Raw genomic sequence first — 17,417 nt, 5'->3', positions numbered from 1 at the left:
GCGGGATCGCGGTATCGGATGAGTATGATTTTTTTTTAATTATATTTAACATGTATTCGGTGTATAAGACGCACCCACTTTTCCCCCCCAGTTTTGGGGAAGAAAAAGTGCGTCTTATACGCCGAAAAATACGGTACTATGGCAAACACACTGCCCTGTTACACATTACTGCCCACTTCCAACACTTGAACACCAATTTCTCTGGAATGGGGAGATGTAGGAAACTGAAAATGGGTGGGGAACATCTGTGGATAACATCCACTAAAGTTTTATCACAATGGCATAATTAGAACATAAAAAACTCTGCCCACCAAAATGAAATTGGGGTTTGTAACAGGGTAGTGTGTTTTGATGGGCAAAAAGTTTATGTAATAATGCCATGGTGATGAAAGATTGGGGGGTGTTTATCAGCACTTCTTTGTTCTAGAGAAATTAGGGTTCAAGGTAGGGAAGCAGACAGTTTGAAGGGCAGAGGTTTTTATGTTCTAATGATGCCATGCTAATGAAATTTTAGGAGTTTATACATCTGTTCCCCACTTGCACTTACATTTTCAGTTTCCTGCATCTCCCCATTTGTGATAAATTGGGGTTCAAAGAACAGAAGCAGAAAGGGCAGCATAGTATTACAATTATAGTTTGGTGAAAGGTAGGTAAAATATTAAGGGTGCCAACCCCAATGCTTCTTGCTATGTAAGTGTTCAGTTTTGGTCTCCTAGGTGCACTTATAAAACAGCAACCCAAATCTTCAATTTCCACAAGTTTTTAAACTCATGATATAAATCCCCATATTTTGAAGTTCTTGAAATTAAATTAAATTGGGTAATTACAACCAACAATTTAGGAGATCTAAAGGATTGAATGAGTTTTTAGGCTGCAGAACATGGCTGCAGAATATGACAAGCAGACTTTACACACACAGCTATCACACTGCGGGTGGATAAATTTCACAGGAAGTTTCTGTTTATGGCAGTGATGAGCGGAGGGCACTGGCTGTCCTGCCCCCATCTGTGATCACATGCATGATGCTCTTTGTGTTACCTAGGTATAGTGCTAGGAGGTGACATCTGAAGGTAGGCTGAATTCACATTGGCAGTAAGGTTGCATTTGCTGCGTTTACCCCTCACTTTCCTCTCGCCAGGAACCACTGCTGCTTGAAAAACTGCTAGGCCTGGAAAGCCCAGCCATTACCGCCTATTACCAATCCCAGGTGACCAGCAGTTATCACTGGTTACCAATCCCAGGTGACCAGCAGTTATCACTGGTTACCAATCCCAGGTGCCAAGCAGTTATCACCGGTTACCAATCCCAGGTGTCCAGCAGTTATCACCGGTTACCAATCCCAGGTGCGCAGCAGTTGCCAAGAACTCAGGAGGGGCATTTTTTTTTTTTTACTGCTAATGTGAATTAGGCCTAATTTGGTAAGCCACATTGATGACAATATTACACTATTAGAACATGGAACTCCAGGGAGTTGGATTAAAATACACAGCACTGGACTGTTGGGGCACAATACAAAAAAATTTGGAAAAATTGTACATTCTAACAAGCCAGGCATTAGCAAGTTGGAACAATGTAGAGGGGGCAGGTAGAACACTGACACAATAGTAGGTGTTACTGCATACCTATGGCATAATTAACTAGGAGCTTCAAATTTGTTGTCTAGCCCCGCCCACTTTTTTTTACTACCCGGCTACAGTTTCCCCACACCCGGCTGAAAAAAAAGTCTGGGGAGAACACTGTATGAACTATATATAAGTATGAAAGGTAACATATAAATGATAAAATATACATATGACAAAGTGTTAACCAAAGATATAACATATCCGAGTGCATCAAAGCATTGTACTCTAAGTTAGATTCCTTAAGTACAACTCTTTGATGCCCTTTGATATGTTATATCTTTGATTAACACTTTGCCATATGTATATCTTATCATTTATATGTTACGTTTTATACTTTTATAGTTCAAATATATAGTAATATGTAACTATGAAGTAATACACTTTCGATTCAGCATTACCTTACTACTGTCTTTTTTTCAAAAAGCATAGAAACAAGCACTTTAAAGACATACAAATATATAAAGCCAGCAAAAGCCTGTCTTTTCTTTCTCTCCTCATTATATGTATATAAGTAGAAACTGCTCATAATGGTCATAATTGGTGTGCAGACCTAGGAACTTGAGAACTTAGATCTCTGTATTTGAATTTCCAAGAAATAAGACATTAGCAGCTGATTTTAACTTTTACTGACAGACCCTTCAATAAATTTGGAAAAATTCTTTCTTCTTTACATTTTGCTTCTCTATCCAGAATTCCCACGCAAGCTTCCACGTGCAAAGCCATGCTCAGACCCTAACAGAGTGAGAGAACCAGGAGAGCTGGAGTTTGATGTAGAGGTTGGTAAAATACACATAACTCTGAGTTTATGGCATGTGAAATCAAATCACACTAAACCGCCTATTCCTCCTACAGGAAGACTACACCACAGATGAAGAAATGGGAGAAGCTGATGGAGACCAGCTTGGAGCTAGCAGTGGAGGTATATTAGACCTTCTTAAAGCTAGCAGACAGGTTGGAGGCCCAGATTATTCTGAAATGGAGTAAGTAAAGATTTCCTAGGTAAACTGTTCTTTTTATTTTTTTTTTTTTATTTTTTTTTTTTAAATAAAAATACATTTTGTGGACAATGTCTAATGCAATGTCCACATGCGCTCTAGTGACAGCTGCATGGCATTTTTTAGGGTGCATTTTCCAATGTTGACAGCAATAGAACTAAATATACTGCACTATATGCTGCACTTTTACACTAAACCTTTTTTTCTCATTTTGGAAACATAGGTTTTACAAACTTAACACACTGGACTATTTACCAATCACAAATACCATCTTGCCATCTGGAGTACTAAACCTTGCATATTTCTGTTTACAGGGAAGCACCAGCTTCTCCAAGCACCCAGGAGGCAATTCAGGGTATGCTGTGCATGGCCAATCTTCAAGCTGCTTCTTCCTCCACCCCTGCCAGCCTTCAAGCTTGGTGGGCAGCAGGACAGGAGAGTGTTGCTGCATCTGGTTTACCACAAACTAGCAATAAGGCTGCTGGTAACAAGTCTGGTAGTAATGGCACTAGTGGAGGCTCTGGAAAGGTGATTTTGAGGCCAGGAAAGCGGCCGGTCAGAAGGCCTGCACACCGCAGTATGGACAGTGAAGATGATGATGGTAGTACGGATGAGCAGGAAACATTGGGAGCCTGTTTCAAAGACTCGGAGTACAGTAAGTATGGTCATTTGAGGTATATATTCTTGCTGTTTTATTCTATATGCATAGCATTGATGCTTGGTGAATCTTCTATGAGAAAAGTATAGTTGAAACAACCATTACTAAGCTCTTTGTTGCCTGGCTATTATTTTAAACCACAAACATTTTTTCATAAAAGGAGCCATCAATAGTGCAACCCCTCATATGTCTAATGACAAAATCACTTTAAAACTTTTGCTTTTTAATTTCATTAAGGATCCCTTTATGTTGTACTGCTTTATACAGTTTATTTATGCCTTATTGCTGACTGAATAACGTGGAATTTTAAATACTACCCCTTTTTTATTATATTTCCTGGAAAAGGGGACTTGCTCCTGGTATGCTGCAGGGTGTCTTTTGTGGAGCTGTGTTTTAAGTGTAACTAAACCAAAAAGAAAAAAAGCATCTTTATGGCAGGAGAGACATGCTGTTCCACTTCTACAATAAAACAATGTTTTTCTGTATGCTCGCAATCTGTGCATGCACAGCTCATTATACAATTTTGGCCTGCCTCTGGGTGGGGTGGGGGGGTTTGTAAAATCATTGTGCACATGCACAGGAGTTATGTTATTCTGGCCTGGCCAATCAAGATGGCCAAAGATCCCAAAGCATGAGAAACGTGAAAATGCTGGGAGGTGAGTTTACTTTCACTTTTAAACTAGTTGATCTATATATAATGGTTTCTTTTTAATTTATTGAGAGACATAGAATATCCTTTTTTTTTTGCTTGTACTACCACATAATGGAACAGCAAACAGCAAAAAACTGCCCACCTAGCACAACCCCACCTACTAGCAGCTTACCAATTCTTGACTGAAGAAAACTTTTTACAGCATTGACTTATTGTCATCTCCCTGTCATAAGACATGTAAGAGGTTGTGTGAAAGCACACATCATCACATGTTGCTCTTTGCATTGTGTATCGGCTTGCATGAAAATACATATGGGCAACCGATAACACATGGTTTTATGGATTTTTAATTTATTCTCAGTAAAAACACATAATCATTAAAAATGGTAAAATGTAAATGCACCTGCAAAGTAATATTAGTACCAGCACCAATACCAGTAAAAATATAATTTTTTTTTAAAAATGTACCAAAATCACTCAAGCACCCCTATTTAATATGAAACCCCACTTCTGTCAAAGTTTTATAGGGGGCAGGGAAGCCTTACTGATGTCAGAAAGTGCTCAGTCAGTGCCAGCCAGTCCCTTTACATGCTAGTCTGTGTCCTGGATCCCACTGCAAGACAGCCAATGGAAAGTGTCCACATAATGCCAGTGGTGAAGCGAACACCCAATGAAAGAAAGAAGTCTCAAGATGTGACGGTTGGTTTAGGTGAGTAACAGAAAATGTAGGTAGGGTTTTTTTTCCACCTCCTGTAGACCCTGGCATCCCAATCTCTAGTGCTATTTGCTTGGACCACTCTTTAGTGCTATTGGCTTGGACCAGGGTCTACAAGAGTTCTCAGGGCAGGTCTTAGGTTTCTGGTTGGTTCTGAGAATTCAAGATGAAGGGAAATGTTGTGCTATATTCAACATCCAAAAAAAAAATACAGAGCAATAAAAGCCTCTGCAAGTGTAAAAAGGGAGGCAAACTGTTATGTTAAAGGTATCATCATACATCATTTTACCACTATATTATTTTGGGATGCCTTTTTAAAGAGTGAGCAGGGCAATACTATCTTATGATCTTCTGATAATATAACTGTTAAAAATCAACTAGCGAATAAGCATCCTGTGTCAACAGCTTTTTTGTTTGTTTTAAACTTGATTTAAACAACAACCTAAGCTTGAAGCCTGTTTGTATCAACTTAAGTTTTTTTTAATGATTTCAGTATTTTGCTTTTAGCATTTCCTGTACTTTTTGGTGAAAATAAATATTGTTACTTCTTGCTGTTATTATGTAAGTAATCTTAAATTGCTCATTCTTCACTATTTTTTTTAAATTGTGATATATTTTCTGATTTGACAGGTTACAATAAAATGTCTCATTTAGTTGTACAGTGGTATGAAGATTTCTCTACCTCACTAGTCATAGACTTTTTTTTACTGTTTTCTGTTTAGTTTACCCATCTCTGGAGTCTGATGAGGATGACCCAGCCCTAAAGACACGTCCCAAAAAAAAGAAACAAACTGATGATGCTCCATGGAACCCAAAGGGTACAGTCACAAGTTCTTGCCTTTTTTAATGTACTTTGGAAATCTTTACAGAATGTTTGTGCACAATCGGTAAAATGTGAAATTATCAGACCTATTATAAGATACTTTACACCCCAGTCAAAGTAGTGAGACACTACTACATTGGCAATTCACAGTTTATGATATTAAAGCCAAACTCTAGGTTTAGACTTTCCCATTGTTGAGAGATCTGTGTGTGTTTTCCAGTCTTCAGGACAGTTTTTTATGTTTTGTTTTGTTTTTTTGTTTTTTTATTCCAAACAGTGGCTGGGGCTTCAGTCGGGTGGACATTTAAAAAAAAAAAAAAAAAAAAAAAAATTAAATTATAAACTGATCTCGGACTGAATGACTGACTGAATCAGAATCATGAAAGCAGCCACTTCTTACTGCCTAATGCATTCTAAATATTTATTAGATGCCCAGTTTTATTTTTCTATTTGTCTAGTAGTCTATGAAAAATGGTTTGTTGAGAAGTATTCTGTGTTACAGATTTGGTCAGAATTGCTCACTGCGACTCTTAATATACATTTGTAGAAATTGACATTTGCAGAAGTTCATTATTAATATACAGTATTTATATGGCTTCATCATAATACACAGCACTGTGCAAATGTCCATAGTCATGTTCCTCAAAGGAGCTCACAATCCAATGACCCCATAGACATATAACCTAAATGCATGTTTTTGGAATGTGGGAGGAAGAAGGAAGTACCCAGAGGAAACCCTCACAAACATGGGGAGAATCTGCAAACATGCATATAGTGTCCTGTCCGATATTCAAACCTGGGCCTCAGCGCTGCAAAGGCCAGAGCCACTGTGCTGCCCCAAATGATTGCTATTGACTGAAATGTAATAAATTGTTTTGCCCTTTTTAGCACGTGTCACTCCAACACTCCCAAAACAAGCCCGTCCAGTTCGAGAAGGGACCCGTGTAGCTTCAGTTGAAACAGGACTGGCTGTAGCAGCAGCAAGACTTTCTCAGCAGGTGCGTACCAAAATAAGCTCTGTGTAACCCTGTTAACTCTATTACCAGTTGATAAATGCTTAGGATCTTTCAGAGATTTTTTTTTTTTAGTTTTTTTTTTCTTTGTTACGAATCTTGAGCAACGCTTTGTTAGGGTTTTGTGGGCATATTATTACTATTATTGTTATTACACAGTATTTATTTAGCGCCGACATATGACGCAGCGCTGTACAAAGTCCATAGTCGTATCTGTCCCTCAAAGGAGCTCACAATCTAATGTCCCTATCATAGTCATATGTCTCTAATATAGTCTAAGGTCAATTTTGGGGGAAAGCCAGTTTAACCTAACTGCATGTTTTAGGAATGTGGGAGGAAACACCACACACACACACACACACACACACACACACACACACACACACACACACGCACGCACGGAGAACCTGGCTAAGATTCATACCTGGGTCCAAGCGCTGCACACACACGGAGAACCTGGCTAAGATTCATACCTGGGTCCAAGCGCTGCAAAGGCCGGAGTGCTAACCTCTGAGCCACCATGCTGCCCATGTTTTACAAATTATCATTCTTATGTTATGGAAAGGTAAGATGTTCTGTAGTCCAGCAGAAAAGGGCAAAACTGACAGAGGTGCTGTGTTGTCAGTTTAGTAGAGGAGGTTAAGATCTCACTGGATTTCCAACAGACAGAATCTTCCGATTACTTTATTCTGATTACCAATGTCACCAGGGATGAAAGTGAGGGTAAATAGGAAATAGAGGGAAAGTATCTTCTTACTTCTGTTGAGCTTACAGGACAGAAAATGAAGAGAAGTACTCTCAATGGAGCACAGGTATATGAAAAAACCCTTCAAATAACCCTTTCCTACTCTAGCCAAAAGGAATAAAAAACTTTGGATTTAAAGAGCACATGGCAATATGAACTTGGCCTTAGCCAACCATAGTTACAATCAATAATTGGATTCTTTTTACATTTATATTTTTCAGGAACAGCAGAAATCTCAAAAGAAAAAAGTAATGAGTAGCAAGAAGAAGCCTACAACTGAACCAGAACCTCAAATTCCCCCATCTGAACCTGAGCTGCCTCCTCCACCCGAGCCTCAGATTGAGGTCTTCTCTGGCAGCCTGGCTGACCATGAATACACAGCTGGCCCTAATATTTTTGGCATGGCTCAGGTTAACCGTGGTACTACCCCAATGGCACCTGGTGTCTTTCTTTCGCACAGACGGCTTTCTGCTACCTCTCCAGCAAATCAAGGAGTTCAGGGTATGAATTGTGTTAAAACTGATTTTACTTTTAAAGATCTGAATTGTGTTTCACAGCAGCCCTACCAGTTTTGCTAAAGTGCTATGAAGTCTACTAAACACTTGTTATTTGGTTCATGGTTGCATGTGAAGGATCCAGGTTTGTGGCGGGTTTACTTCTAATACTAAACTTGATAGTAAACTTGATCTAGCCAAAATTGTATATTGTAACAATTTTTGCAAATGTGTGGGCACTTTTTAGTGATTGCTGATATCTGTGTTTTTATTTATTGCTTTCTCTGTCCTTGTTGGGCCCCAGAATCTTAAGAAGTATAAACAGGGTCATGATTCCTCTCAATGATTATAATAAGGCCCCCATGCTACTGGTCCTAAGCCTCACTCCTAGACGCCTCTGCTGCTCAATGAAGAATATGCAACAATTGCGTCTTAGAGCCAGCAGTGATAGAGCCTAGGCTTTGTGTACAACCTGAATCTACAATCCAAGGACATAAAGACAGGGATTATCTACGTGAAAAAGCCAGTTTTAATCTGATGCAAAAATAATAAGGAAGGGTTTTCTTCCACCTTGGACTTTGCAGTTAGATGCAATGCAAATCTCTAATGAGCACCTTTCATGATAGAACAGTGTAGTTGGCCTGCTAACATGCAACTAAAATGCAAAGTTTCCTAGCTGTTTTTTAACATGTTTACTGACCTGAAACAAGCAGGCATCCAGTAAAGTTAGTTACATTTAGCTCATTTAGGAGTCATTGACAATTATTGCACCCAGGAGTGAAGCCAGAAAAATAGCATTCATAAGGTTGGTAAGTGGAGGCTTTAGTTTTCACCCCATAGAGGCTTCCTTTAATTGTTTTTCCTTCAATTGTATCTTATGATCTTTGTAAATAGCTTTGGACTTGAGGGTTTTCATATTTTTAGATTTTCTCCAGCAAAGCATTAATCTTCAGTTACTGCTAAAGTGTTTATTGATTTACAACCCGCAGCTCATAATCTTTTACTCATAAGCTTTCTTCTTGGGGCTTTTTGAATTTGAGCTCTCAACTTAAAGGTGGACTCCTAGCTCTTGCTTCATGTGACACTCTCCTTTTCCCAATGTCATGGACAAGGCCACATATTCATCACATACAAATGGACTTGCACTGAAGTGGATAACATCAGCCATCAAAGCAGCTGAACAACAAGGCTTTAAAATAGGCTGCCTAGAAACAGAGAATGACAATGTGGGAGCAAGGAGGCATTGCTCCTATCATCCCCGAGAAAAAAAAACTGTTAAAGTATGGGCAAATTGTTAAATACAGTGATTTTATCTCAGGCTTTTTTACCTGCTAAATGATTTATATTTCTGTCCATCTAACTGTCAGGTTTTAGATCAGCTACACAACACACTCCTGTGTTGAGGACCCAACATTTCTATCCTGGAGTTTGTTTGAAGCACCATAATAATAAGTTCATCTCTAAAACCCTCTGCTTTTACCTCAATCACTATGCGGTTTGAACTGCAGGTTAACTATTTGTCCAATTTTTGCTTCTTTCCCCAGCCCGTAGGACTCCACTGTACAGGGAATTGAAGAGGTGGATTAGGTGCTTAAGTACTTTCACTGCTTGCATTCAGGAACAAAAACGCTTTTAACTTTTTTGTTTTTAAAAACAGTGTTATATAATTGCTCCCTATATAAATACTAAACTCATTCCTAGATATTGTGTGTAGGTTTGTATTTAGGGTTTTACTCCCCTTCCCTTTAAAGTCAACCAGGTGTATTTTATTCTAAATAGGCTGAGATATTATATAATATATATGTGTGTATGTGTGTGTGTAAATATATATATATATATATATATATATATATATATATATGTGTGTGTGTATATATATATATAGAACAGTGATTTTAATTGTATGTGTATTTCTTTTTAAGGAAAGAGACCCAAGAAAGGTTTAGCTACAGCTAAGCAGCGCCTGGGCAAGATCCTAAAGATTCACCGGAATGGAAAACTTCTTCTGCTGTGACCTCCTTCACCTTCACACTCTTGATGCTGACCCTTTTCTTCTTGAGTGGATGAGTGGACTAGTGGGGTCATTGTACAGAGAGGGCAGAGCTGGGTCCTTAGCTGTGCTGAAGACTTATTTTTGTAAGAACTGCGTACACAGACTTGACTTGTTTTACTGAGAAGTAAAAACCTGAAAGGCAGGCTGCACAGAGAGCAAGATGGAAACAAATTCACATGACACAAGATGTTTGTCATCCTCTTCATCTTTTGTGTTGCCTCTGACTAGCGGCCATTTAAAAAAACACGAGTGTTTTTTTTGAATGGTGAATATAATGGGTGAACCTTCTGCTAAGAGGAGGCCCTAAGAAAATTAAATGCAACTTTTTTTTCCTCCCAAACCATGAACACAGCAAGTAGATAATAAGATCCCCAAGGAGAAGCTCCCACCTAATGCACTTTTGCAATCTTTAAACCTTGGGTGTTGTTTGCAAGGTGCTTCATGGATGATTGATAACCAGTTGTAGTTGCGCATTTATTTGGTAAAATTTATTTTTTCACACTGCCTCATTCTTGCCACAACCAAATGTAGGAATTGTGGCAATCTGCTTGTATGCATTGCATTCAGAAGTTGATCTAGAAGCTTTTTTTTTTTTTTTTTATCTTAGCACTTATGTTGATATGGCTGCAATTTACCTCTTGACGTGTGAACTTTTGGAAGCCCTGTCAAATATTTAACCCACTTGACTTCCTTATCACATTGACCACATTAAATTATATTCTCAAATTCAATTTGAAGAAATTTTCCCTGGACACTATGAAGGCATTATATGTGACTGATATCCACCTTGCCCTCCCTGCCTTGTATAAATATATATAAGAAATTTGTTTTTTTCCTACAAAACTTACGTATGATTGAAAGCAAATTGCTTTTGGGGGAATGCATTGTTACAAAAAAGAAAAACCACATCTGCTTAAAAGGGAAAAGCATAAAACGTCATATTAATTTGTTTAGCACCCTTATGTTCAGGTTTTTTTTCTGTAGGGACGTTTTTGACCATAACTTTTAGGGCCAAGACAATGTGATACAAAAAGGTAAACTGGCTTTGTTGGGAAGATTTATGCATTGTAATCCATTTTAATTCGCTCCAGCCTGATGAGTTTTAGCTACAGTCGCATGTGTTTTAGGCATAAAAACTTGGGGTAATGTTTAAGTCACTTTTAAATATAGAGAACTAGCACTTTTTTTTTCTTTTTAGGGCCCAGTGCTGTACATTTAGCATTTTTACTAGTAGCTCATTCAGTATATTTTTCACACTGGTTTAAAAAGATCAGGCGATTTAGCATTGTTCTTACACCATGTCCCTAATGAAGGTTCTCCACTTGAATATTGGGAAATGGTTAGAACGACTGTCAGGTTTTTTTTTTTTTTCTGTGTCTCTGTTGGGGAAACATTTACTCCTTCTGTTCCAGTGATAGGAAAATCCAGTAAATGGGAAGTGAGGGGAATTCACTGCATAAATATTTATTATTAACCGCTTATGTAAGAGGTTCAAGCCCTTCCCTTGTCATTGACCAAAAAGTAGTAAAAGAACACAGTGATAACCTTGGGAACATTGATATAAAAATTTGCCTTTGTGTCCCTATCTGCTAGTTTCAGTTTCCAGATCAAGCATCTTTTTAGTTTTTGTGCTAATCTAGCCTATGGTGAACACTATGGTGGGGAATACCACTTTTCATAGTCCTTTATATTCTAGTTTGGTGACCAACACTGCTGATGGATGAAAGCTATAAGTGCTTGATGTAAGTTTCCTAACTTGACAGTACCTCCCAACAATGATTTACAGTAACATTGTTTTGGGGATAGAATAAAAAGATGTGCATCTGTTCCTAAAACTGTTTTAATTACACACCATTTATATATTTGGGTGCATCAGTATGGCTACAGCTTCAATGAATTTTATAGGAACAGTTAAAGCTGCATTACTGTCATGTCAAGTCATGTGTGCTCACTAATCTGTACTGTGTGCAGGACTGCCCCCATTTATAGTATAGTGGAATGGTTACAGTGCTTAGATTTTCATGTAAGTGGGATTATAAATATTCTCTAACCTCTGTAAACCAGGATGTATGGGAAAAAAAGTTCGGGAAAATTGCTGTAATCTTTTGTCACTTGCTTTTTTGTGGGGCTGGGGGTTTAAAAGAAGTGCTGGGACAAAGTGCTTCCTGTCCTTTTTGGCCCAAGGTAACCACCTTATCAGCCCACCACTTGGCATGGTCCTGGTTCCTCCATAGGTACATCCAAGGTATAAGGGGAAGGCAAAACCAATTCTTAATCAATTAATAAGTTGGTTATGGTATTTTTCTCAACTGCCCTTGTTCTTTATGCCTGCAAGCTGTTTGCCTGTCGCCATTTCAGTACAAAGAGATTAGCCCATAAAAAGGTTGGCTATGATAGACACAGTATGCAAAGTGGAACTAAAGTTTTAAAAAAATAAATAAATAAAATAAAAAAAAGTGATTAGACAGGTCTGGTATTGCAGAAGGGACACACAAATCTCTCTTCTGTAATGGAACAAATTTACCTGCCTGATTGCATTATTTTAAGAACTTGTACTCACTCTTTCAAGGGCTCTGCTGTGTTACCCCACTCCTCTGCCGGGTTCCAGGTACTCCTACATTTCGATTGACCCGGCCAGAGTGACATAATTTCCACACATGGGTGCAGGAGTTAATTTATTCCGAGCTGCAAGGGGGATGCCCGGCTAAGTCTTTTAAATCATATTTTTTTCTTGCAAGTTTAGTTCCACTTTATATATTGCTGTGACACAAAATATGCACACACCTCTTCGAATCTGCATCATACAGTAGTTGGCACTTAACTGGAACAGAAAGAAATAAAATGTGACCAGTTTTCCTTTTTGCCTTTTGTGGAGAATATTATATTCTTCAGAGCTACTAGTGCAGTCTATATATGTATTGCACTTTTTAACTGTGTCTAAACATTGTGTTGAGCTTCTGTTAGGGCTTATACAAAGCTTATATTCATATAAATCTGGCTTACAAAATGCATAACGAATGCTTGGGCTTTGTGGAAAAAAACCCCGTGTTCTTACTTTTAAATTAACCAATTTCTTCTGTAGGGTCCCTAAAATTCTCATTAAAAAAAAAAACAAACAAAAAAACTTTATTATCATTTGGGCTAAATACTTCTGTAACTTTACAGGTTTAAAGAAGTACCAAACACTGAATACTCGAATGGTAGAGTGTTTCATGAGCTCTGTATACTTTTCTTTTCTTCTTTCTTTGTCTTGGGTACCTGTTGAAAAATCGGGTTTTGTGCGCACAAGCCCTTTGACCCAAATAAAAGATCTATATTTTGATAGGAGAGTAGATGTGGTTGTTTTCCTGTATAATAACTTTATATTTTTTTTAACCCATGGATTTGCTCAGGAAGACTATAAATATAGGCTTAGTAGAAGAAAACCGAATACTTTATCCAGCCAAGGGAAAAGGTTTTTAGTGGTTTGTATGAGTTGTGTTTTATTTTGTTTTGTTTTCTTTTTTTTTTTATTAAAATGACAAAAAAAAATCTTTTTAAGAGGCACCATTGCAGATGTGTGAATTTATTTTTCACCGTGTTTGCGCATCAGCTTAATGAAGTTGGGCAGCTGTCTGAAGTATATTTCCTATGTCCAGATTTCTGTTTACTAATGTAATTTATATATTTTTTTAGAATGTCTTGTTTTCCCTCCTGTAGAATTAAATTGATACAGCTGCCTGAATCTGCTATCACAGTTCTCTGTCTCGTTACTGATTTAGTTTGATGTGTATTGTTTGGGAAGCAAGGTATTGGTGCTGGTTTCTAGAATTCTGTAGACGTCCAGCAGCAATAGCATAGCTGCCAAATATCTGGGATCCTGCGTTACAGGTCATTATTTTAGAACGTTTCCACCAATATTTAGCAAGATCCAGGACCTATTATTCACTCCTTATGAATCATCTCCACAAAGGAGACACCTTTTCAACAGTTCTTTCCTCAAAACATATTTCCTGAATGGAAAAAAAAAATGTTGTTAAGATGGCCATATTACAAAAGATCTGATAATATTTTACACTTTTCATATATAACAAGTTTATTTTTCATATATAGAAAAGGGACCTCACCAATCTCTTAACTTTTTGTTTGCCTTCCCTTTATTATATATTCTCTAACCCACTAAACTGCCTGCAGCATCATCTACAAACAATTGTTTTCATAATGTGATGAAAACGTATGAAGCTTTTCCTAATGCAATTCTTGTTTTCCTGCTAAATTGTTTACTTCATAGCATGTACTGTACTCATTTTTTATTTTTTTATTTTTTTTAAGGTTGCATTTGCAATATGACATGTACATACTTTTTAGGAAAAGGAAAAACTTAAGCTCACAAAAATGAGCAAAGAACAGCAGAAGGTTTAATCCACCCTTGTGTCAGACTTAATCAGTAATGATACATTATAATCCTTGATTAAGATTCTGTGTGCCTTTTGTGGTGCTTACTCAACCCTTTTACATGGGGGAACCCTTGAAATAACTTTGAGGTCTTCAAGGAACACTGGCTATAACTTCTATATCCACAGATCACAGTACTGGAGCATAGTGGTCAGTAAGAAGATTTCCACTTACATTGGTAGGCATTGGGAACAATGTCAGCCTTACCTGAGAAGCACATATTCCTCAAGGAACCCCTAGCGAACTATGGAGGAATCCAGGTTCAGAAACAATGGCATACATGGTGGATTTGCCCAATGGCATTTAGATACCGGACTAGATTTGTGAAAATGCCATGGCTTGCTTTTCCCCATTTTACATCACCTCCACTGACAACCCGTTTAGCTATGAAACAAATTAGAACTAAAGCATAAAAATAAAGTTTGAACAGTTTACTGAGGTGAAGTAACAGGTTTATATTTTATTCATGTGTCTGAAAAAAAACAAAGTCCCCAGAGATCCAAAACATTACTTTTTTTATTCCCTTTTGCAGTTTATATCAAGTATGGTAATGGTAAAAAAAAGGCAGATAAGTAATCCTCTCTCCTTCGTTCTACTTTAATGAATGTCTTAAAGTAAAAAGATTTTTCTTGTATCTTATGAAAGCTATAAAGTCCACATCAGTGATAAACCCAGAATTATTTTTTAAGTAGGGGGGAAGATATTGTAGGGAGGGTGGCTGCCCCTGTATTGTGACCCAACTTTTTAGAAGCCACCCCAAAACAGCCGGGTGATTCCTGAAAAGTGCCGGGTGGTGTGCCTAGCTATAAGGGCCTGGGAGAACACTGTATCGTCAATCCTCTTCTAATAAAGATGTTTCTGATAACAGGAAAACAAATCACAGGTGCTCTGGTAAGGGTATGTGACATATGCATTCATTATGACAGCACAGTTTTTAATGGCAAGACTGCATTCTGCTCCCCAGAGACTGCCTGACTGTGCCATTGGACAAGAACCGAACATTTTCCACCAACTACCATCTTGGTTTATCCCGAGCTCTATATATATAAAAAAACAAGAAAAAGATCATGAAAGTGAAGAAAATGCTTCTTGAACAAATACATTAAATATTAATTCTGAAATGAAAAGGGTAAAATGCTGACTGATCAATCTAGCTATACAACCCTAAAATAGTAACTAACAGGTTCAGGCCCATTAGGATGTTTCATTCAATTTAGGATGAGTCTTGGTGAAATTGAAGTAGTGGACCTTTTGAGGAAAAACACTTTATTGCTTCTGCTTGGATTATGGGGTGGTAAATAAACCTACTCAAAACACTTTACGCCTATATACCTATAAATGTGACAAGACTCCCAGAAGAAGCTCAGGTTATTCATTTTCAGCTACTTGGTAAGCCTGTGTCTACATGGACGTTTTTTAAAAACGCATGTAAATGTACCTATTGCGTTTATATGCGCTTTTATGCACTTTATTAGTGTTTTAAAGCTTGCCTTTAAAATGCTGGAAAACACCTATTAGTTTATAACTAATTTGCATGTTAGGTGCTCAAAAACGCGGGAAAACGTCCTATTGAAATCAATGGAAGCGTTTTCCCACGTTTTTGGGCAATATCCAGCATTAACCCAGCGTTTTACTTTTTTAAACGTTGCAAGCAACGTTTAAGGTAACTGTCATAAATGTGCCTCAAGATTGCCTCATTGTAATGCATGGTGATTTCAAACGAGCTTTAAAAGCCTCAGGTTAAAGGCTGGTGAAACATTCTGTGTAGACTAAGCTTAAGAGAATCTAAGGAACTACCTGGAACATATCTGCAAGATGTGCAATGCAGGGTGCATAGAAAGCCTAAAAGTTGCACTACCTGCTGAAAATCCATGCATAAAAAATGAAAAAATAAGTTCCAAACCATTAAAGTAACCACTAGAAATGATCTTTCATGATTATTTTTATTAATAGATGAACAGATTCTGTTCTGTCCTTTGGTGAAATGAGGTTGGAGGACAAGCGATCAAGCTCTCCTCCTTGTCTTTCCTGATGATCATTCAGGATCCAAATGTGAGGTAGCCATGATTGGTAACCGAAGTACACGTCAGATTCTCGCGATGAGCAAGGCTGTTAGTCTCGGATTCTAAATATGTGATGTGTGTACAAAGCCTAAGTGGGGGACATGGAAAGATGAACTCATGACATTCCTCCCCCCAATATTGCCAGATTAAATTGCAACAGGAGCACACACTGATCTGTATAGTCGCATATTCTGTAAGCATTTTTCTATGAGTTACCTGATTTGTTCAACTTGGATGGTAAAGTACAGAGGGAGAGCTCAAGAACAGTACCACTTACACCCATTCCCACCATGTGGTTCACTTGTACAGTGCATATGCTGGGGGATTGGAAATAAACCTATTCAGATGCCAACCTTACATAGAACCCTAATAGTTTATTTAAATTTAGGCTAGGGGAATAATTAGGTAGAGTAGGGTTGGATTATGTGAGGTGGGAACAGTATCTTTTAAAAATCAATCATCAAGTTGGATAGGTATGCTTCGCTCTCTAATTACAAAATAAATCTGCAAAAATCGGAGGCACTGAGTGTTACTCTTTCCCGGGCAACTAGGGAGGCATTGGCCCCCTCTTTCCCCTTTAAATGGTCCAACAAGTTCATTTCTTACCTAGGCACACAGATTCCTGCCAACCTGACGTGAGTAGTAGACCTCAATTTTATCCCTCTACTAAACAAAATCCGGGGTGATTTACAGAAATGGAAGCAGATGGCCTTCACCTGGTTTGGGAGATGCAACATGCTTAAAATGAACGTTATGCCTAGACTACTGTATATGTTACAAGCCCTCCCGATAAATATCCCACTCTTTGTTTTGTGGAAATTCCGCTCAGAATTTGTAAAATTTATTTGGCTCACAGGGTCGCCCAGAATTAGGATGACAATATTGAGACTCCCTAAAACCAATGGTGGAATGGTGTTCCCTGACCCGGTTCTGTACCATCAAGCAGTGCACTTGTCCAGGCTACTGGATTGGTGCACCAATGGTCGTTCTAAGCTGTGGGTTGGACTGGAGGATGCTCACTCCACCACCCCAATCAACATGTTGGCCTGGGCGACATCGGTGGCCGGGGTGGCGATGTCCAACCATCCATTGATTGGCGGGACCTTGAAAGTGGTCGCTAAATACTTCCCCTCTCAAAATATAGCCGCAT

General features: G+C 38.2%; 1 protein-coding gene across 4 annotated transcripts in view; it reads left to right on the top strand.

Moving 5' to 3' along the window:
* PHF8 (PHD finger protein 8) overlaps window positions 1-13,501 on the top strand; it is a 41,739-nt gene extending 28,238 nt beyond the window's left edge. For all 4 annotated transcript variants that reach the window (XM_072430728.1, XM_072430730.1, XM_072430727.1 and 1 more), the window contains 7 exons: window positions 2,313-2,398; window positions 2,475-2,602; window positions 2,932-3,272; window positions 5,365-5,460; window positions 6,354-6,463; window positions 7,445-7,724; window positions 9,640-13,501. In XM_072430728.1, the coding sequence (XP_072286829.1) occupies window positions 2,313-2,398; window positions 2,475-2,602; window positions 2,932-3,272; window positions 5,365-5,460; window positions 6,354-6,463; window positions 7,445-7,724; window positions 9,640-9,731 (1,133 nt within the window). In that variant the 3' untranslated portion in view covers window positions 9,732-13,501. The remainder of the gene's footprint in view (window positions 1-2,312; window positions 2,399-2,474; window positions 2,603-2,931; window positions 3,273-5,364; window positions 5,461-6,353; window positions 6,464-7,444; window positions 7,725-9,639) is intronic.
* The last annotated feature ends 3,916 nt before the right edge of the window (window positions 13,502-17,417 follow it).

The sequence above is a fragment of the Pyxicephalus adspersus genome, chromosome Z (genome assembly GCF_032062135.1).
Source record: "Pyxicephalus adspersus chromosome Z, UCB_Pads_2.0, whole genome shotgun sequence".
NCBI classification, from domain to species: domain Eukaryota; kingdom Metazoa; phylum Chordata; class Amphibia; order Anura; family Pyxicephalidae; genus Pyxicephalus; species Pyxicephalus adspersus.
Note: the sequence above shows the minus strand (reverse complement) of the source record. Positions and strands in the feature narration are given on the sequence as shown.